Consider the following 23,013-nt stretch of genomic DNA (forward strand, 5'->3'; position numbering starts at 1 on the left):
ATTTTACTTTTTTGTTATTCTAAATATAAAATGAAAATCAAAGCATTTTTAAAATTTCGTATATCCCTTTTTGATCATGAAAAGGAAAAACGGCTTGTATTTCAATTTAAATTTTTGTATTTTAAAACGAAAATCAAATAACCACTCGTTTTTTATTTTTCAATACCCGTTTCAGAACGGAAAACCCACTTGCCAAAATATAAACGGACCATATAGTTATGTCTATCGAAAATTGCATTTATATACTTATAAGTTGCACAAAAAATATTTAGAAGAAAACACAATACCAAAGATTGTGTTTTATGAAAACATATTGCACAAGCATTGATAACTAAGAAAAGATGCAAAATGTTTACACTTGATGTATCAATACAGTTCAGTGACAATGTATTCTATTTATTCATTTTTCACAATACCTTTTCAAGCATGATAGTGGCTAAATAACTCGTTACATATTAAAACATTGACAACATTAAACTGAAACCACAAACCAAGATTAATCCAAGTGGTTTTGTTGTCTCTATAATTCTCAAAAATTCCATGAAAACCGCCCTGACCAATTTATTTATTTTTAATATAAAATGTAGCATGTTGTTCCCTGGAAGGAACAGTGTCATAAAACACAATCCTGTCAAGAATCAAATTGCTTAGTACTTTTATCAAGACAATTACAGTGACCTCAGTGATTACAAAAGGTATTAACAGACTGCTTAGAGCGGTTGCGTAAGAAATGGCATGATCAAAATTTCAACTCAGAATAAATGTCAGACATTTAGTGTCTTATACAGAGAAATTGTTTTGCAGGTTTTTAAAGGATAAACACCCACACACCTACTGTTGCCATCCATCCATAATCTATATACTGCATAATCCTCATTAGGGTCACAGTGAGGCTGGAGTCTATCCCAGCTGACTTGGGGTGAAGGTGGAACACCTGGAAAGGTCACCAGTCTATCGCAGGGCTACAGAGACACACAAGCACTCTCACATTCACACCCGCAGACAATTTAGAACCACCATTTAACCTCAGCATGTTTTTGAACTGTGGGAGGAAACCAGAGTACTCAGAGAAAACCCACACATGCACAGAGAGAACATGCAAACTCCATGGTCCCCCAGGTCGGGACGTGAAGCAGGATCTTCTGCCTGCAAGGCGACAGCGCTAACCACCGAAGCACCGTGTAGCCCCCTACTGTTGCCTCAAAGCTAATTTCTACAATCCATTATGTTCACAATAAGCTAAGAGAGCCACCGTGTCTGCAGTTGGGGTTATAACCCTGGCTTTGAGGAATACAGGATCATTTGTTCTCTGACACAAGCACACACACACACACACACACACACACACACACACACACACACACACACACACACACACACACACACACACACACACACACACACACACACACACACACACACACACACACACACACACACACACACACACACACACACACACACACACACTAAACAAATAATGAGCAATGTTTCCCACCTGGTGAGAGGATTATAACCCTATATATGCTATTAATCAGTTTTCCACCGATAAGTCAGATTGATATCACTGTCCTGTGTCTTGCCCTTCAGGAAAGCCAAGTGAGATCGATGATACTCATACCAGACGGTGGAAATGCAATGAGATGCATCAGCATTACCTTCAACACAGCTTCCACACTGTGTTCCTGCATTTCACTGCCACTGTCCTGTAGATGATGATACATGTCAGGTGCTGCTTGTATCAGACCGAGAACATTACGCAGGAACTGAATAACCATAGATTTGATCCTCCACCAAAGTGATAATAATCATATCAGCTGTGTAGAATTGATTTTTTTCTGCAAATATTTTACTTAATGAAATGTCTTTTATTTTAATATCACAACAAATAATACATTTGTTAATACATTTTATTGAAACATAATATTGTTCATCTGTCTGCTCAGATAAAAGAATCATTCCTGATCACTCTATAAAAACATCACAACATAAACTTATCTTACTAAAACACTGTGTTTGCTCTAAATAGTAATAGTAATGTTCTTATTATTTTAAATTTCGCAAGACTCCTTTACATATTTTTGAACCCAAAAGACCAGCGTCTGCAGAGATTTTTGGTACTTTTACATGCTGCTCCTGGTCTTCCACTTAACCTCATGGTGTGCACACTGGGGAGTTGTTCTGATAAACTAGTTTATTTAGCAGACAACTCACCTACAGGGCACTTTTAAAAATCAGTTTCATAATATGCTGTACACAAAAGTTCTGTTTAATTAACTGCCAAAGTGAGTGTGTTATTTTTTTAAAACTAGTTTTCTATAGGAGACAGAACTTTCCAATCTTCTTTAAACCTAGGGCGGTCTTTCTCTTTTCTTCTCTGGTCATTCAAGAATCTACAAGAGCAACAACATGAAGTACAAGTTAGACAGGCAGTGCATGCAGGACATTCAAGGAAAAATAATTTTTGTTTCACTATTATGAATATTTTTTATTATATTTATATTTTTTTCCGACAGCTGCAAAGTGACTAATTTCTCTCAGCACCTCTGCACATTTAATACCAGTGGGACACAATCAGCTCTGCAATTACTATGCTAATTTTAATAGGCAGGAGCTCGAATAACATCCCTTTTTGACTTTGTGTTGTTCAGTTGGTAATATGTCTCCTGCAGAGTATGGCTTGAACCATTGTCTGTCAAATAATTGCTGCATTTTCCATCTCACTGCATGATGAGTCTCCTCCCCGTGGCAAACCGGAAATCTGCCCTGAAGGCTTGGAAATAATAACCCAAGTACTGTGATCGGATTTTTCTTTTTAATTAGTCAAATGTGACATTATTAAAATGACACTACAAGAGCTGGTCTTTATTCTCTGTGTGTTATCACAACTCATCCCAACTGTTTCACATTCTCTCTGTCTTGTCTTGCACGGTGTCAGTTCATGTGAATGTTGGCCTTTTATCTGTTGGCTCACTTATATTCCATTTGTCATCTATATGAAACTGTATTTTTTTCTGAATGCCTTCAGAAAGAAAACTACCCCTCATCCCTCCTACTCTTCCACTGTGTTTGCAGGAGTCTTACCATTTACAGCAGGGAGCAGGGCTTCTTCTTGACCTTGGCAGGCTGAGGGCAGAGGACGGCCCGGATGGCCTCATCAAACACAGTCTTCAGGCCGCGCTGAGTCAAGGCAGAACACTCCAGGTACTTTACTGCATCTGTACATACAGACAAGGACACATATTAAGAAGAAGCAGAACTGAGGTACACAATTTGGGATTTTTACTCCCCCAAGGAATGCAGTGGAGTTATGAGTCGGTGTACGTTTGTCTGTCTGTTAGCAACGTTACTCAAAAACGGACTTGGATGAAATTTTCAGCAAAGGTCACAAATGACGCAAGGACCACCTCATTAGATTTTAGCAGTGATGCGGCTTGTAGTCTGGATTCACGGATTTGTTAAAGATTTCCCATTGCGAGATACAGCGGTCAGCACGGCGTCACTGTAAACATGACAACAAGTGAACGTTACGTCAGCTGCCTGCTGATGATCACATGATTGCAATCCTACTACAAATCCACCGCTGAGGACTTATCAGGACTTATCCATCGGAAATCATCCAAGGAACAACTGATTAAATTGTGGGGATGTTTCTGAGTCACATCAATTTCCGCCGCCTGCTACATATTTAGGTCACGTGATGCGGTATCCATACATAACGTACACATGCAGAACACACGCCTGTGCTCAGAGCAAGGTTTTGTTTGTGGGTAAATCTATATTAAATAGCCACATTTTATGTTGCTGTGATTTCTGATCATCAGTAACTAATTTTTTAGGAATGAATTTCAGGCTTCTTCATGGAACAGGTAAAACCACAGCATCTTTATTAGGGACTTCATCAACATAGACCACCAAATGACAAGTAGTTATTTCCCGGCACTCACAGAATATTTCCATTCCGTGTATTGGTGGACACATCCTTCAGAATAAAAGCATGGCCCCAAACACAATGAGTAAAGGCATATAAATTTCATGTTGCTTAACACTAATAAAAAATGCTGCATTTCTACAAAAATATGTGACATTTCTGACAATGCCATATGGGAGAATGAACAGCTTTGGTGGAGTTCTGCAGTCTCTGAGTGCTTTTCTTCTTATACTAGTATCTGACTCGCAAACTTAATCTATGATGCTCTATATTATGCTCCTTTTTCCCAAGGACGGAGAATTGTCATGTGGTAATACAGCGATGGAACGACTGTGGAATCAACAATAGGAAAGCTGGATGACTAAAAAAAACCCACACCATTCACTAAAAATGTATTTAGGCTGAATTATATCTGCAAATCAGCAACACTGTGCTAGGCTGTGTTATCAGCTGCTCCAGCAGTAGCAGAAAATTTGAAGTTTGGGGGAAACAAGTGCAATTACAGATAATTAAGCCTTGGCTACATGCATTTTAAATAGTTTAAAGTCTGCTTGTTGTTGTTGTTGTTCAGAGCATTGCAGATGTGTGTTTATCTCTAAGCCTGAAAACTACTTTTGACCAGAGGTAAATAAATATACTTGCATTGCCACTGTGCAGTTATAAGTTTAATATTGACCTTGTGTTATGACAATGTCTTAACTAAAAATCTATGTGCTTGTTTTCAACATCTAGTCTAAAGGGAATCTCTCCATAGAACATTAATTTTTTGTCTACAACCCAGAAGACTGAGCAATTAAGCCCTGCTTTGTTTCACATTGTCCCAGGTCAGAGCGGCAACAATCTTCCAAACAAGACCTGAGAGGAGACTATCAGTGCAACTGACCGATCTCCTTGGCCAGAGCCAGGCCCTGCGGATAGGTGATGGGTGCCAGCTTCTTTTCCTTCAGCTTCTCGATGGTGTCCTTCTCATCCCTCAGATCCAGCTTGGTGCCCACCAGGATGATGGGTGTGGAAGGGCAGTGGTGGCGAACCTCCGGGTACCACTGGCAGAACACAGAGTAAAGGAATATAAAATGAGAACAGAGAAAGAGAAACACACAGAATGAAGGTGTTAGAAATTAGAAACGCGACGGAGGTGATAAGGAGGTTTGAAGTCAGGAAGCACACGACACTGGATTAAAGGTTTCTTAATCTATGTGCTGTAGCTCCGAAAGAGAGAGAAGTGTATGATTGTCACTGGAGTTTGCATTTTCAATCAAGTAATCCAAGTTTCACTCTCAGTCTGCATATAATCTATAAAAAATCATTTCCAGACCTGTCCTGGCTGCCTCTCACTCAGGTGCTCACTAGATTCCTACCTTTCCTGCTTTGCCTCTGATCTCTTTTCTGTCTCTCCCCTTCATACCTCCCCTTCCTTCCTACATTTCATCCTCGTGGCCTCTCGCTCGGCCCTTTGCCTCTTTTATCCTCCATCCATCCATTTTCCTCAGTGAGGAAATGAGAGATGATATCTGCAAAGGAATTAATTCAGTTAGCGCCCACAGCCTCTAGAGTCTTGTAGGTTTAGACCAGCAAATCCAACCTGCTTGGAAGATTGGTCACAAGCCCGCTGGTTGGCATTTGGGGATTACGGGTATTACCTGATAAATCAGACTGCCTCTTCTTTTGAATGTCTTACTGAGCACGGTTTAAATTTAAATTACTGTTTAAAGTTGTAGATCCACTGACTCTCCTTCTTCCTCTATCCAATTTTCTCTGTCTCTGAAGTTAAATGAAAATAATTTAGAATTAAATTATCTTGGTCACAGCCAGTAGTTCAGTTGAGTGGTGGACATGTCAATTTAAATTTATCACAGGAATATTTCCCGAAACTCATAAGCAGGTTCACCACGTTACAAAAGAATTGTACATTTTAGACTTGGATACTTAATGAGATTTGACTCATGAAATTATCTTGAGTTTTTAAAGATTTACTTTGATTTGTGTCAAATAATTTGGGACTTGACTTGACATTGAATTTTTCTCTGAAACACCTTACATTTGACTTTAAGTTGCCTTTAGTTGGTTAAAGTTCTTTTTTGAACCTTTAAAACTCACGAAGATCTGCCTCTGTCTTAACTCATCCTGCTGGCTGCAGATCGAGCACACCAGCTCACTTACAATTCTGCTCAAACACTGTAAGACGACTCTTTGCTACACCAAGGCAAGCTGTAATATTGGAGTAATTCAGTCTAGTTTGTTTGAACCTGAAACTAATTCTGAAGCAGAACAGTGACACAGAGAGCCCATCCTGCAAGCTGACAGCCGACGCTGGAAGTATAAATTCATGTTTTCAAGACTGTCATCAGTACACTGAAGTTTCATGGTGGAATTGCTCAGCTGTGGCATTAGCGGTTTATGTTGTTGTTGAAGTGTCTCCAAGCATCATACAACATGAAGAAGAGGTAAAACACTATATAGAAGTAGGGCTTGACTCATATTTGGACTTATTATTAAGACTTGCAAAAAAAAAAAAAACCCTCTGATTTTTTCCACACTTGTCTCCATCAACCAAAGACTTGACTTGGATTTGTCTGAAGTTACTTGAGTGTCTCAGTTGACCAAAACACTACAAGTATATTAACATTAAACCCCATTTTCAGTTTTCCACAATTAGCCACCGAGAAGCTACAATAGTCATAGAGTTCTGTTGTTGTAATGTAACTATTGAGGAAGGTATGGATAAAAAGCCAACTTTGGATTTATTGTCTTTTTGTGTCACAGTGACATCATGAAGTTTGCTTTTTAAGTTCACAACATGCTTTTAACACCTACACTAATCTTTCTACACTTCTATCTGGTTTCTCTCCAACAAAGAGTGAATACTATTTAATTGGTGATGTGTGGATCTTGAGTAAGCAATACAATTTGCTCATGATATTTCTTCCAGCAATTAAAAAAAAAAAAAAAAAAACATTAACAATGTAAGAAATGTGATTTTCACCAGAAAGGGTCTTTAATTGATTGTGCACATTAGTGCAAACAGTGCTAATTAAACATTCAGCCTGCTTGTGCCTGCAGTTGTTCTTGCTATTTTCCTTTTTTAATTTCCTTCCATATCCACAAATCCAGCAGGGGCCATCTGTGTAGTGCTACTTCTGTCTCTTGTTACTATAGAGACTCATGAGAACAAAACAGAAGTAAATGGTACTAAAATGAAGAGGGCCTGCTTTTGTTATTGCACTGCTTGCGTCATAATACTGGAATATATGAATGCATGAAAGCACAAAAACCAAAAGAGCATTTAAAATGAGAGCGCTGTACATGAAAGGTTATATCTCACAATCAAATCTGATTCTTTGTAACATATTGAGACTGAAGGACAGAATAATTGAACGCAAATGACCATAAACAGAAATAAGCAGGAATAAGAAATAGATGGATGTCTGGATGGCTCCTAATTAGAATTTTGATTAAATAAAATTAAAGATAATTTAATTAAACGCTAAATAAATGGACTGAAAATTCTTGGCACCTATGTGATCCATCATTTAGGAAATTTAGTAAGAAAAAATGCCAAACAACCTCTTGCTCCAACTTGTCTAATGTGAGGATTTGCTGCTTTTCTCCTTCACTTTGGATTTTGACCTACTGATTAGGCAAAAAAACAACAACAACAAAAAAAAACTAATTTGAGGATTTCAGTTTGGGATCTAAAAAAAACAACGATAATCATAATTGTTGCAATTTTCTTACACTGAACTGACCACACCATTACTACTGTCATAAATTAAGTAGAAGATTGATGTGAATGTTGCATTCAAGCATATGCTATTCATATGCATTTTTTTCACTTGGTGGATATCCTTTTTTGTGTAATTTTCTCCACTTTTGAACATTTACACTACTATTCAAAAGTTTGGGGTGACTAAGAAACGTCCTCATTTTTGAAAGAAAATCATTTTTTCATGGAAGATAACATTAAACTAACCAGAAATCCAGTCTAGACAGGTAAGATCAGTTGAGAACAATTTCTCATTTACAATGATGACCTGGAAAGAGGCCCCAGCAGGAAGAAATACCCCAAGTTAATGTTATTATTCAGTGAAGCAGTCAGCATGTGCAGAGGTCAGCTAGGGTCTGCTGCAGCTTCTGTTTAAAGATGTAAGGTGATGGAAGTGATGACAGTTTCAGAGATTTTTGGAGGGAATTCCAATCGATCGCTGCAGCAAAGCGAAAGGAATTCTGGCCAAAGACAGTGAGAACCTTGGGGACAGAGAGTGTTATGAGATCACTGGACCTCAGGTGGTCGTTGTTACGGGAGGGATGTAGGAGGATGGAGAGGTACTGAGGTGTCTTCTCTGATAGGGTCTGGTACATGAGTAGAAACCAGTGCTGGAGTGGCCTGGTGTAAAGGGAGGACCAACCCACCAGTTTGTAAAGGTCACAATGGTGGGTGGAGATAGATCACACTCATAAGAATGAGATGGACTGACAAATAGACAGATGGACAACCCACAAACATCATGCCTTCAGTTATGGCTGTCGCCAGTCCAGAAGCATGACGAAAATAGAAAAAGAAAATCCACACAGTTTGCTCAACCTAAAGTGATGGTGACACGTGTTTCCTACCCCTCATTCTCCACCAGTCAGACTAAAGTAGACGGTGTTGAGGAAGATCACTGAAGACACATAATCAATCTCATGCATGCACATGGACTCAACAATACAACAAAACACAATTCAAACCACCACACCTCCTGTTCCTGGTTATTTTTTTCTTTCTCTGTTTCCCTGCATACATATGCACATCAAGTGTGGTCGACGTGACAGCAATGCCACGTCGACCACATTTGCCAAATTGTTTGTTTCTATTAAAATACAATAACACACCTTTTGTCATTATATTAGAAATACTTGATTTAGTTACTTGGATGACAAGTGTTTTTTTTATTTAGGTGACATTTTTTAAAAAAAGCTATGGAAGCAGGTCACAGAGATGAGACTCACCTTAGCTCTGACGTTCTCATAGGACGCTGGACTCACCAGTGAGAAACAGATCAGGAAAACATCCTAGAAGGACAGATAATGAGACAAGAGAGAGCAGATTAGATGACAGGTGCTACTACTTGGATAGGGGTTCACATTGGAATCAGATGTAAAATATTCTGGTGCCAGTTATTGTAAAACTACACTAGTGTTCAAATGTTTGGGATCACTTAAAAATGTCCTCATTTTTAAAAGAAAAGCATTTTTTTCAATGAAGATAACATTAAATTAATCAGAAATACAGTTTAGACATTGTTAATGTGGTAAATGACTATTTAATGGAATATCTCCATAGAGGTACAGAGGAACATTTCCAGCAACCATCACTCCTGTGTTCTAATGCTACATTGTGTTAGCTAATGGTGTTGAAAGGCTCACTGATGATTAGAAAACCCTTGTACAGTTATGTTCGCACATGGATAAAAGTGGGAGTTTTCATGGAAAATATGAAATTGTCTGGGCGACCCCAAACTTTTGAACGGTATTGTAGCAACTGGACATTTTCATATGCGTTTTGGGATCAGAAATAAGTAGAGAAGATTTGCTACCATGACAATAATGCATTACATTCAATTCCAGTTTTAGAGTAAACATCAAACTAAAAACTTCTTGGCCCTTTTATCTTACAGAAGAACTTATGACACCGAATGTCACCGTCAGCATTTCGTAATCTTCAGTGTTGCAGTAATTTGCCCTCGAGTGCAGTATTGAATGTTGGTTTGACAGTTGTAAATTAAACTCTGCTAGTTGCACAGCTGGGGACCATATAGATTTTGTCTGTTCTAATGATTTATGTTCGCCTGTGTGTGTGTGTGTGTGTGTGTGTGTGTGTGTGATTGCACACCGTCTGTGGGTAGGACAGTGGGCGGAGCCTGTCATAATCTTCCTGTCCAGCTGTATCCCAGAGGCCCAGGTTGACTGGCTTGCTGTCCACCATCACATTAGCTGAGTAGTTGTCAAACCTGTGGGGAGCAGAGAAGGTCAGTGATCAATCAGTTGCTGACTCTGTCTTCAATTTAACTGATTTTTTCAACAATCAATCAGTTGATTTATAGGTGCCACAGACATGCCATCACACCGAGGTAGGATCCTAATATGAGTCATCTGAGAGCATGAAGAGAAAAAATGAGAAGTGTAGTTGATCAGGATGTAGAGAAATAACTTTGGGAGGATCAGTAAATACGATGTTGTTCATAGCACTTTCCAAAAAACAATTACAGAGCTTAATTCAATAAATAACCTGAACTGACTGGCTGTCTTTGTTTGCCATATAACATAGAGGTAATGTGTATTCAGAGATGGCAATGCTTAAGCAGCAGCGCCCCTGTGTGGACACATGGACACACTGCAGCTCCATTCCTTAGCTTGTGTGTTTTATTCTTTTGTCTTGACCCACCACACGCTGCTTTTACCATAAGAGCAATGGGTTCATGTAAGTGAATTAAATTCCATGTAATTTTATAAATTTTTTGAGAAATTTTAAAGCAGGCCAGTTTATAAATACAAAAATATGCAGAAAAAATAGCTAAAGATTTAAATACGATATTTACAAACATCAAACTTTCCCTTGTGCAACTGTGATCTATACATTCAGCTCTATTTTAGCAACACTCAGCTTGCCTGTCGTGCACTGGCTCATATTTAAATGTCACACATTCCACCGTTCAAAGTGGAAATATTACAGGCTTTAACAAATGCAAAGAGATAGATATTATGACTTACTCAGTTAAAATGTTTTTTTGGTTTGTTTTGTCTTTACTTACCCATGAAAAGCACCTGGTAGCTTCATTTTTAAAGCTATTATTCTGTTTTCATTACAGTATTACATCTACTGCTGGCCAGAAAATATGCAGATCTTTTTACTAAAAATTCTGCATTGAAAGTTTAGAAAGCACAGTACTGTAACTTCAAAATACAAAAGCAAACAAAGTGAATATGCTTTAATATGTAGGTTACATTTTACTGTTGGAGATAGTTGGAGGTGTTTTTTTTTTTTTTTTTTTTTAAATGTTTCGTACAGGTTTGCAACTTTTGATTGTTTCCATGACGGATCAATCTGCTGGTTATTTTCTTGAATAACTGTCTTGTTGTTTCATTTGTAGCACCTGAAAATTACTACGAAATATAATCCAAAGCCAACCCAGCTGGTTTTTGTTTTTTTTTAATTAGTGGTCCAAATGTCAAAAATATTTCCAATAAATAAAAATATAAAAAGGGAAGGTAACAAACTGTCACATTTGAGAAGTTGGAATGAGAGACACCATTGCACAAAAAAAGAATTTCAATAATTTGCAGAATAGTTCCAATCAGCTAATTGACTTGTATATACTGTTGGATAGTTAAATTTTAAAGAAAGCATTACAAAATATAAGCACTTTATACGTTTGTTTGTGAAAATCAAAATACCAAACTAAAACTGTCTAATTAATGTAGTGAAGTAAAACATCTCCTTCTGAAAAGTAGCAGAGTGGAAATAAAGCAGTCATGTATTTGAAACCTATACTTAGGTGCAGTACTGGAGCAAATGTAGTTACTTCCACTGGTGTCATGGATAAGGGGGCAAAACAGCGTTATTTGTTCAAGGAAAACAAACACTTACTTTCCTTTTCTAGTGCACTATTTGCTGCAACCAGCTGAGTTCCGAGCAGGCTGGCTTTTTTTTTTTTCCTCAAAGATATTTTTATTGAATTTTTCCACAAATATATGGTACGGATGTATGGTAGTGACAGGAAATTTCTAAAATACACAGTCAACTCAAGACAAGAAAGATAGTCCTGTCCATGCACAGTAAGGAGACCAGGCTGGCTTTTAAAAAGAAATGTGTTTTCCTAACCTGTAGGCTGCTGCCAGCCCAAACCTGCCTGAACACCATCAGACGGCTACAGAAGCACTGCAGCGTGTGTTTGTGTAGCTGTGTAACCGTGATAAAGACTTCTAGACTCTAACATTTGTCCGTGTGTCCTATTACATTCATGAGCGGTCATAAATACATGTGGATGTATGTTTTCTTTTATGTAGGCTCACATACATGGACAGAGACAAAGAGAGAGAACGTGTGTGTGTGTGTGTGTGTGTGTGTGTGTGTAGGTGTGTGTAGGTGTGTGTAGGTGTGTGTAGGTGTGTGTGTGTGTCATACTCACACAGTAGGAATGTACTCCCCGGGGAAGGCATTGGTTGTGTAGCTGATGAGGAGACATGTTTTACCTACAGCCCTAAATCACACAAGTAAAAACACATACAGAGAGGCATTAGGAAAAAGACAATAACAGTGTTTCAGGCAATAAATTTTGAAGTGAGAGAAAGATTAAAGGTGGGTGGGGCTTTATAGCAAGCTAGAGTTACGTTCATTCCATAATATGCAGCACGGAGCTACTACAAAACAGCATATAGTGCAGTGTTAAGATTAGACCAGACAGGATATTAATATAGTTTTCTATCATGCGCTGACAGGGAATGGTGCAACATGACAGATATCACAGCTGTGTAATAATTTGTTGTGTATATTTTGTCCTTTTTAAAATATTTTTTGTGTCTTTCTAGTGGGAGCACATGCTAATTGAAAGTCTTACTTAGTGTGCGATAAAGAGCCAAATTACTACTAACGGTATTGCTTTTATTATCACTTTTTCTAATGAATTGGAATAAATACAGACTAACTATAGGAGCAGAGTGAGCATCTTGTGATGAAACTACTTGGCTGCATGCAGTCCTGCACGATCCAACAAGTATCAACTAGCCCGGTTCTTATTTTGTTCCAGATTTGCTGAGAGTGTTTCAACAACAACACATCACCAGAACTCAGCACTGATACACCGAGCGGATAGCATTCTGGATAAATCTGACTGATCTATGAGGAGTTGCTTTGGTCTTATTGCAACTTCATCAAACAGAGGTTCTGTAGAGTGTTGTAGCTGTGGTTTTTCTGTAAGGGTTACATTTAGACTCCCTGCTATAAAGTAATAATCTAATCTTCAGGCTGTTTGACTCTGTCTTTGTTTCGCAGTGTTACTTACTTAAAGACTGCAATCAGGCAGGGCCAAGAAAATCCATATTCTGCCCAAAGTGCAGGGAATTAATCACTGCATCACCCACAATCAATAATCATTACTTCACCACTGCTGACCTTTAAAGGTCCCGTAGCCCTTTTACTCAGTCACCCTATGACTAGAAACCATAGCACATTACCTGACCTTTTTTTCTGTGTATTCTCGATTCTGCATATTCTCACTTTCCAATCTGAAGGTAACAACTGATGTCATTGTGCATTAAATCAGATCAAACCAGAATACAAGATAATATGTGGATGTCAACTGGGTGCATGTTTCTGCACCTGGCAGCTGATAGAGATGAGATGAAACTTCCCCCTGCTTTTCTTTGGGTGTCAGATCAACCAGATCACAAACACGCGCACACAAAAAAAAATCCCAGTAACCCTTTGTATTCACCATAGAGATGTTTTCTGTTTGATTTGCAAAGCTTCACAATCATAATGAGGAGAACGTCTACCACATGCCGAGCAATGGAGGGTAATGGAATTTTGTTTGTGGTGTGTAATTGAAAACTCCACTTGCTACCAAAAACTGGGCAGTTTTCAGTACTTTTGATAGATTTAAGCTTCTAATAATTACTACAATGTCTGTGAATTAATCTGGCTATTTTCTTACAAATTCAAATATAAAATACAAATAGAAATGTCCAAAGTCACTCGACATCCACCAGTGTGTCTGAGAGCCGTGTTAAAAGCATTTGCACTCGCTGAAATAATACCACCATCAAATCCTTCACATTGAATAGATGTAGGAACTAAAATAATAAAAGCTCATGAGTGCCTCTTGATTTAGGATTTGAGGATCTGCTTTGTAAGGGTAGATGGTTTTCAGACTTTCAGGCAGCACAAAAACGGGAAATTTTCCTCAGCACGACAGAAGCTTCGACTTTAATTAGTAAAGGATACTTTGATCTGAGTAAATGCAACCTGCCAAGCTAATTAGCAGATGAATGACAAATCATCCTTCTGAAGTGTGGGCGGACTGGTACTTTAAAATGCAGCCTAAACTAATTTTTCTGAAGTGGGCCAACTTTCCATCTGTCGAAACTGTCGAAATGATTAGAAAATCTAAATATTTTCTGATTAAATAGAAACCCAAAAACACAAGGAACCACTAACAGATAGCTGTCATCACATAAGTTAGCTTTTGTAAGAAGGCCAGCCTATGAACCAGATGACTCAAGTGTGGTGTGAGCAACATAGATACCAGCTAACAAAGCATGTGAGAGAGTATTCGTATCTTTGTGAGGACCAGTTTGAGTTTAAAACACTGACTTGGATGTGTTTTTCTCCACTTGTTAAGTCTATAAAAGGCCGTTGGAGGTTAAAGATTTGGTTTCACTGCAACAATATAGTTCAGGTAAACACAAAGGTTAGGGGAAGGCCTGTAATGGTGGTTAAGGTTAGGACTGTGAGTAAAGGATTGTAATGTGCAAGTGGAGGCTCTCAGAAGTATAGAAGCACAAGTGTGTGTGTGTGTGTTTTGTAGTTGTGTGCGTGAGTCAAAAAGGAACTGATCTGTTTCAGAAGCATCAGTTAGAGCTGAAAACAGGAACCAGCCAAACTGAGCTATCAAGACCAAAAAAGACTTCAGGCCTCAGATGTCTCTCGGCCTGTTTGTTCCTAATCTGCTTTTCCATCAACTTTTGTGTCCCCTGCTGACACATCCTACATTATCCGGTTTTAGCTTGGCAAACTCTTCAAAGAAATTCATACTTGCTTTGTCTTTGTTTCTCTCTTTCGGCTCCTCACTTTTATTCTCTTTCACACAATCTATCCTTCACCTTTCTTTGCCTCCACTGTCTTTTTAAGCATTTCTACTTGTTTAATCTGTTAGTTGGAACCTCATATCTATTACAACAACATAGTTTCTGTCATTTCATCAGTGGTGGAAGAAATATTCAGACGCTTTACTTAACTTAGAGCACCAATAGATTGAAAGACCTGCATCTGAAGTGCTACTTAAATTAAATAAAAGTGTAAATAAGCTAAAATGAGATTTGATTTCTCTGACTGATATGACATGATGAAGCATATCATAAGCAGCTGGTGATACTTGATGTAGCTGTCAGAAGTGAAGCTTGAGTGACCTACTTTATTTTTCACACAGGAAAGAAGAAAAAAATGACTTCTGCTGTACAAATCTATTTTCAGTTTTAGTATTTAAACATTAACTGAAATCATGTGAGAAGTTTAGAGGGAAAAAAGCACTATTTAGTGGAAGACATGTGAGCCTGACTGCATAGTTTTTTGTAAAAATCCCAAAATCACTGATTTGTACTTTAACTATGTGGTATATTATAAAAGCTTGTTAAATTATCCACTGCAAGATCGTCATCTTAAACATAACTAGAAACTGTCAGATGAAGAGCAAAGCAGAAAGTACAGCAGCAAGAATATCATAAAATGCAAGCAGGTAAAGATTTAACTAATGTAATGTACTTGAGTAACTGTATTTAGTTACTTTTCATCACTGCTATCAGGATATCAGGAGAAAAAGTAAAGTTGAGAAGAATAAAAGTCACATGTCAAGAGGGAAATCTTGGTGACTTTTTTAAAAAAATTTTTTTGTGTTTTAAGTACCGGTATTAAATTTTCAACTGCAACTTTTTCTGAGCTCACACACTGTTTATTGAAGCAAGCCATGCAATGACCCATGGAAGAGCACAGACTGTATATAAAAGATGGAATGCAGAAATGCTTTAAACATGCATTCCTTCTCATGGCCAGCAGGGGGCGACTATTCTGGTGGCAAAAAGACGTCTCATTCTATAGAGAAAATGATTCTACTTCCTTGATTTGCTACCCCAGTAAACATTTTCCAAATGAGTTTATGGTCCCAGTTGCTAGTTTTAAATCTTCATTACAGCGTTATTCATTTTGTAAATCATGCTCTTATTTAGAGTGAAATAGGTAATGAAGTAGGGTATGCTTTAGGATCAGTCCGCTTTCAGATACAGCTACTGTATAAAAACTAAACAGTGCTCTGTAGTTCTCAGTTAGAACTGTGTGTCACATTTCAGAAGACCAAGATAGGGACAATGCCAAACCTGAGGCTCCAAAACAGCAATCCACAAAGAAACAGGTGCTGTCACGATATCTATGTTTATCTTTTATATACAGTCTGTGATCAAGAAAGGTGGACATGGTATCACAACTCAAAATCCCAAAGAGTATTTTTCCCTGACCACAGCACCTCCAACTGCAAACAACATCATTTAAACAGCACCTAAAAAAATTTGTTTCATCGTTGTGTTGCCATCGCAAATAAAGTCTCTGGGCTGAGGAAGGAACCTGTAGATGCTGCCAGTGGGGGAAACAATTCAATTCAATTCAATTCAATTTTATTTATATAGCGCCAATTACAGTCAAATTGTCTCGAGACGCTTTACAGAACCCATATGCCTGACCCCCAGAGCAAGCCAAAAGGCGACAGTGGCAAGGAAAACACCCTTTTAACAGGGAAAAAAACCTCGAGCAGAACCCGGCTCTAATGTGGGGGGACCCATCTGCCTGCTGGCCGGGCGGGTTGAGAGGGACAGAAGAAGTAGAGAGGTAGAGATAGAGGGGTAGAGATAGAGATAGAGGGATACAGATAGAGGGGTAGAGATAGAGAGGTGGGGGGGTGGGACACAAGGACCATAAAACACAGCCACACATCTGAAGCATCCAGCATCCAGCTCTGGGACCAGGGACACTCGGAGAAAGGACACAGAAAGAAACAGAGTGAATGTAATGCAATAATGGTATATATAGTAAATACATAGGTAGTTAGAGAAGGGCTCAGTGCATCCAGAGAGGTTCCCCAGCAGCCTAGGCCTATAGCAGCATAACTAGGGGCAAACTAAAGGGACGTCAAGAGGGGAAGTCAGTTGTGCAAATGAAAACACCAGCTCACCCCGTCAGGGTCACCCAGTCAGCCCTAACTATAAGCTTTGTCGAAAAGGAAGGTTTTAAGCCTGGTCTTAAAAGTAGAGAGGGTGTCCGCCTCCCGAACCCAAACTGGGAGCTGGTTCCACAGGAGAGGTGCCTGATAACTGAAGGCTCTGCCTCCCATTCTACTTTTAGAGATTCTAGGAACAACAAGTAAGCCTGCAGTCTGAGAGCGAAGAGTTCTGCTAGGGTAATATGGTACTATCAGATCTTTAAGATATGATGGAGATTGGTTGTTAAGAGCTTTATATGTCAGAAGAAGGATTTTGAATTCTATTCTAGATTTAACAGGGAGCCAATGAAGAGAAACCAATATAGGAGAAATATGATCTCTCTTGCTAACTCCCGTCAGTACTCTGGCTGCAGCGTTTTGGATCAGCTGTAGATGTTTCAGAGAGCTATTGGGACAACCTGATAATAAGGAATTACAGTAGTCAAGCCTAGAAGTAACAAATGCATGGACTAGTTTTTCTGCATCACTCTGAGACAGGATGTTCCTGATTTTCACAATATTTCTCAGGTGGAAAAAGGAAGTCCTACAGATTTGTTTTATGTGCGAGTTAAAGGACATGTCCTGGTCAAAGATAACACTGAGGTTCCTCACAGTAGTACTGGAGGCCAATGTAATGCCATCCAGAGTAACTATATGCTTTGAAAGCAATTCTCTAAGATGTTTGGGGCCAAATACAATGACTTCAGTCTTGTCTGAATTTAGTAGTAAGAAATTATAGGTCATCCAGGTCTTTATGTCCTTAAGACAATCTTGCAGTCTAGCTAGCTGATTAGTTTCATTTGGCTTCATAGATAAATACAATTGAGTGTCGTCAGCATAACAATGGAAATTAATACAGTGCTTCCTAATAATGTTGCCTAAGGGAAGCATGTATAATGTGAACAGTATTGGTCCTAAGACAGAACCCTGAGGAACTCCATGATTAACCCTAGTATGCTCAGAAGAGTCATTGTTGACATGCACAAACTGGAACCTGTCTGATAAGTAGGATTTAAACCAGTCCAGTGCTGTCCCTTTAATGCCAATAGAATGTTCTAGTCGCTGTAATAATACACAAATGTGCATGTGCAATGGATCACACAGTTTGGAGTCACCATTTCATTCAATACAGAACGGAAGGTAAAGTCCCTCAAAGAGAGCATTTAGGAAGAAACTTCATTTGACAAGTGTCTCCTTATTCTGTGGAAGTGAAGTTAATATCTGTGGGGCAACACAGCTGCCATTGCAACAACAGCTGCAGTGGCGTCATCCATTTCGGATTGTCTAATTACCTCAAAGATCGTGACTTGCAGCTTTCTCTTGGTCAGTGGTGCAAATATGAATGTTAAATCTCACCAGAATTGAACTCTGTGAATTTCTTCGACAGATTTCTGCTATTCATCACAATTCTACTGAAATTATTTAATTTCGTTGTGAAATTTGGAGCTTGTTGTTCACTGAATTGTGCTCTTGAGACACACTTCAAATTCACTCCAAATCCAGTGCAACATATTAAATAACTTCTGTACTTCGGCTAGAATTTAAAATAAATCTCTGTGGGTTAATGTCTAGCCAGAGGGGGATGTTGTAAACTAAAACTGTAAATGAAGATGGCCAGCTGGTTCAGTATGTACATAGAGATTTGCACTGCCAACTTCCCTACAACTGAGGACCAACTTCCTCTTCTCTGTCTGTTCAGCCAAGCCTGGTATGTGCATTTCTTTTACCTCTGGCTGAGTCACAACTGGACAAATAAACACGTGTTCACAAATCATACAAACACTGCAGCTGCTCTTCTTTTTTTTCTTTTTTATTTGGAAAGGTGTACAGAGCATCCACCTGCTTGAAGTTCACCTTCTCTGAAACTAAACAGGAGAAGCTGCTGCTACTTGCAGAACGGATGCACATGTTTTTGCACAATGGCATGATCGGTCCTAGTGGAGGTGATCCAAAAATGAAAAGTCCCTGCAGAAATTACTCATACCACCACTTGCACCATCAACTGACAGCTTCTTGGCTGTTCTAAGACCAATATATGTCTTCCCAAGATGCCGTTTGTACTGTCTATAAAGCATATCTCAGACATTTCAGTGATAAAGTTTTAATATAGTGTTTTGTTGTGTTGGCAGTCTACGATTGGTCAGGTGATCACAGGTGTAAAACTGGGCCGAGCTCTAAATTCTTCTCAAATTCTTTTCTTTACATTCCTCACAATACTCCTTCCAGTCAATTAATTGTATGTTTGTTTGTTTTTTTACAAAATGGGACAGCTGTAATAAAAAATACCATACACAGGTTTGACATAATCACCTTAAGCACTATAATTTTTTAAAAGAATGTCAGAGTTTGTTACAGTTTGTGAACTGTATGAACAGAGCAAAGACAACTACAGTGAAAACCATGATGCAGAGCACTCCTAAGCCTTATTCTATTCTATGGGGGCATGCTTTGGTGTACAATTCATAAAGGTGCATTTTGCCAACATGCTTACAAAAAGTTAAAGTTTGGGAACGACTGCAGTCTGAAGAATAAACAAATAATGAATAAATAAAGACAGCAATAAATGTTGGGTCCTGGTTAACAGAAAACAAACAATGGTTTCCCATGTTATAGGGCTATGTTTTGTTGACCCAACCATCCACACCAACCTCCTCTTTCAATTAACTTAGTGTCCCTCTATTGCTCCAGATTGGCAGAACTCCCACTAACCACTAGCTTGCTTTTTCTTAGCACGCTTGTCTACCTATTACAGCTGAAACCAGCAGTAAAAATCAACATTTCTTTCTTTCACCGACACAGTTTGATTTTAAATTTCGTGCACTAAAGTTAACAAAAATCATCCTAAAAGTGCTCGGAGAGAGTGACATCTTTACACACCTCTCCCTTTTCACTCTACAATTTAAAATCGCACACCAGAAAGTTCAACACACAAGAAAATACAGTTACAGGACCTGTGTGCTACCTGCTAACTGTTTACTGATCACTTGGGGAAACAACTACAGTGCTTCCGCTTTACAATTTCCTTCATGATGGCAGTGTTCTCTTTTGCCCCACCTTTAAGGATAAAGAATATGTAGAAGTTGGTTTAGCTGACACATTATTCTAACTTCTTGAATTAACACATTTCAGCCTTTACAACAAAAAAAACTACCAGGTTTCTAAATGCTATGAAGTGCATTAAGGTCAAAGTTTAAATAAATAGCGTTTTAGTGTTTCTTTTTTTCCTTTTCTTGTCCCTTTTCCATTTTCTTTGTTTAATGAACAACTCTTTGCCATTTTTTTGGGTTTCCATCTACGGAGGGGAGCCTGTGCTCTGGGTTTGCAGCATTAAAGCATTTTCCTACATGTTGTGGCCTGTACCGCTCATCCAGCACCCTCACTGTCAAACACACGCCTAAGGATTTACATGTAACACAGGACAGCCTCTACTGTAAAAAAGCGTGAAGAAATACAGCAGCCTTTAGCTTTTTCAGGCAACACCACACCACAGAGCCATATCACTGCGGAAGTCGAAGAAACTGTTACTGGTTAAGATGCAAATACTTTGAAACTTCTATCAAAACACCTTAAATTCAGAGCCTTAGGCCAGACATCACCATCATGCACCAGCTGAGCCAACACTCCATGATTCAGTGCTGATAGGCAGCTTCAGTTCTGACATGTAAAGTAAAAGAATGGCCTACCCATCTCCCACGACCACACATTTGATCGCCTGCATCCTGTTCCGCTCAGCTTCGCCTGTTCTCTTCGCTCTGACAGAAACAGACTCAGAGAGGAAGGTTAAGAGATGAGCATGCAACTACAGGAAACTATTGCACACCTCCCTCCCTCCGCTGTGTCTTTTTCTCTCTCAGTCTCTCTCCCTTCTTTTTTTGCACTCATCTCTTCTTCCTGTTTTTTGTTTGGGGCTTTTTTTTCTCTTCCAAATGATAGAACTTAAGCAAAGTGGGTGCAAATTACAACACCCCCCCCCAAAAAAAACCTAATGATCAAAACTGTATGAATGTGATTGATTTTGAAAAACGGAACTGTTGCAGTAAACTGTGAAATGGTCATGGAGGGGAAGATGTTGGTGCAACAGCTTTATTTAAAACTTCCTCATTTGTTTGAGTGCACATTTGCAATCGTGCATGCGTATACGGACGCAGAACCACACAAGCACACATACCTGTTTGGAATGTAGCTTCAATTTAATGCTTTGATTTAAAAACTTATTAAACCACAGTAATACACACACACGCACGCACGCACGCACGCACGCACGCACGCACGCACGCACGCACGCACGCACGCACGCACGCACGCACGCACGCACGCACGCACGCACGCACGCACGCACACACACACACACACACACACACACACATGCTTCTGTTGCATCACTCAAACTCATCTTAATTTCCAGGAGACCTCACCCTAACCTCAGGGCTGCATCCTTTCTCCTTTACTGTTTGTTTCATACACGAACGAGTGCCGGAGCCAACATGTGGGGCGTCACATTTTGAAATTTGCGGATGACTCAGTGATTGTGTCCTTGCTGAGTAGTGACCACCCTGACCATGGCCCTGTATTGAAGGAATTCACTGATTGGTGTTCCACATCCCTTATGCACATCAATGTGTCTAAGACTAAAGAGATGTTTATAGACTTTAGGAAACATCAGTCAGTCCCCCCTGCTCTTGTCATCGAGGATCAAGCCGTCGAGCCAGTCCAGACTTATAAATATCTTGGCATTAATATTGATGATAAGCTGTCTTTTGACTTTCATGTTGATGCTGTTTGTAGGAAGGTGCACCAACGCATGTATTTTTATCGGAAATTGCAGAGTTTTAAGGTTGATAGTACTTTTATGAAAATGTTTTATTCTTGTTTTATTGATTCAGTCTTAATTTTTTCTTTTATCTGCTGGTACAGCTTACTTTCACTTAAAAACAAAAACAAATTACAGGGTATAGTGAGAGTACGCAGCAAAATTGCAGGTATTAACCTCAACAATCTCTCTGATGTATACAAGCTCAGAACCCTAAATAAGGCTCACACACTCCTCACTGACCAGAGCCACCCCTTGGTTGGTGAGTTTGTGCTGCTCCCGTCAGGCCACGGGTGCATCCTGCCAAGATGCATTAGACGCTAGCATTCTTTTGTCCCTGCTGCAATTGTCCTGCTAAAAAAGTGACTGACTAATCTGTCTGTCCTATTTATTGTTGTCATCTGTGCTTTATGTAACTGGTACCCCGCGATTGTTGTTGACTTTTGTTCTGCTGACTGTAGAGTGATTTGCCCCACGGGGACAATAAAGATTCCTTGAACCTTGAACCATAACAGCTACTTGTCTTAGCTTAAGATTAAACTAAACTCAATTAACTTTAACCTAAAACTTAGTGTTTACCCTAACATGTAGTAATTTATGGTTTGGAGATTGAAGACACAAAAACACATTTATATTTGTTGTTTACTTTGAATTTTGTTCCGGTTCATTTTTAATTTTAATCTGAAAAATGATAGATACTGTAGATAAATGGAAAATAACTCAAAACAAAATAACACATTTTCACACACATTATCATGCACCAACAGCACTTGTGACTTTCCATTCCAACCAGTAGGTGACACTTCAGCATCATTTATCATTGCATCCACAGCTCTGAGCCTGTACAGCAGTGGAGCTGTTTATAGCAGGGGTCATCAACCTTTTTGAACCTGAGAGCAACTTCAAGGGTACTGAGTAGTACGAAGGGCACCTTGTTTGATACAAACTTCCTCAACAGCAAACTTGTACCATTATCTTTAAACAATAATAATAATAATAATAACAATAATGAAAATAATGTCTAAAGAGACTGTCTGATCACATTTATGTTAATCATTCCTTACAACAATTATTAACAATGATTTCCACAACAATGATGACAGGACACACACACACACACACACACACACACACACACACACACAACACACACACACACACACACATATATATGAAACGTTTTGTAAATATCTTTCTTGGCAGTTTTGTATGAATCAGCATATTTGCAGCATTTTGTTTAAAATCACACCAGTTACATTTCTGTGCGAATT

At 38.9% G+C, this 23,013-nt stretch overlaps 1 protein-coding gene across 1 annotated transcript; it reads right to left on the reverse strand.

Moving 5' to 3' along the window:
* Positions 1-1,847: 1,847 nt before the first annotated feature.
* Positions 1,848-20,757, reverse strand: rac2 (Rac family small GTPase 2). Its single transcript, XM_023283934.3, has 7 exons — positions 20,616-20,757; positions 12,100-12,171; positions 9,804-9,921; positions 8,921-8,983; positions 4,815-4,974; positions 3,085-3,218; positions 1,848-2,393 (listed from the first exon to the last, which is right to left on the reverse strand). The coding sequence occupies exons 1-6, from the start codon at positions 20,648-20,650 to the stop codon at positions 3,088-3,090; spliced, it is 579 nt and encodes a 192-aa protein (XP_023139702.1). The 5' UTR covers positions 20,651-20,757; the 3' UTR covers positions 1,848-2,393; positions 3,085-3,087.
* Between the last annotated feature and the right edge of the window lie 2,256 nt (positions 20,758-23,013).

The sequence above is a fragment of the Amphiprion ocellaris genome, chromosome 4, assembly GCF_022539595.1.
Source record: "Amphiprion ocellaris isolate individual 3 ecotype Okinawa chromosome 4, ASM2253959v1, whole genome shotgun sequence".
Lineage (NCBI taxonomy): Eukaryota > Metazoa > Chordata > Actinopteri > Pomacentridae > Amphiprion > Amphiprion ocellaris.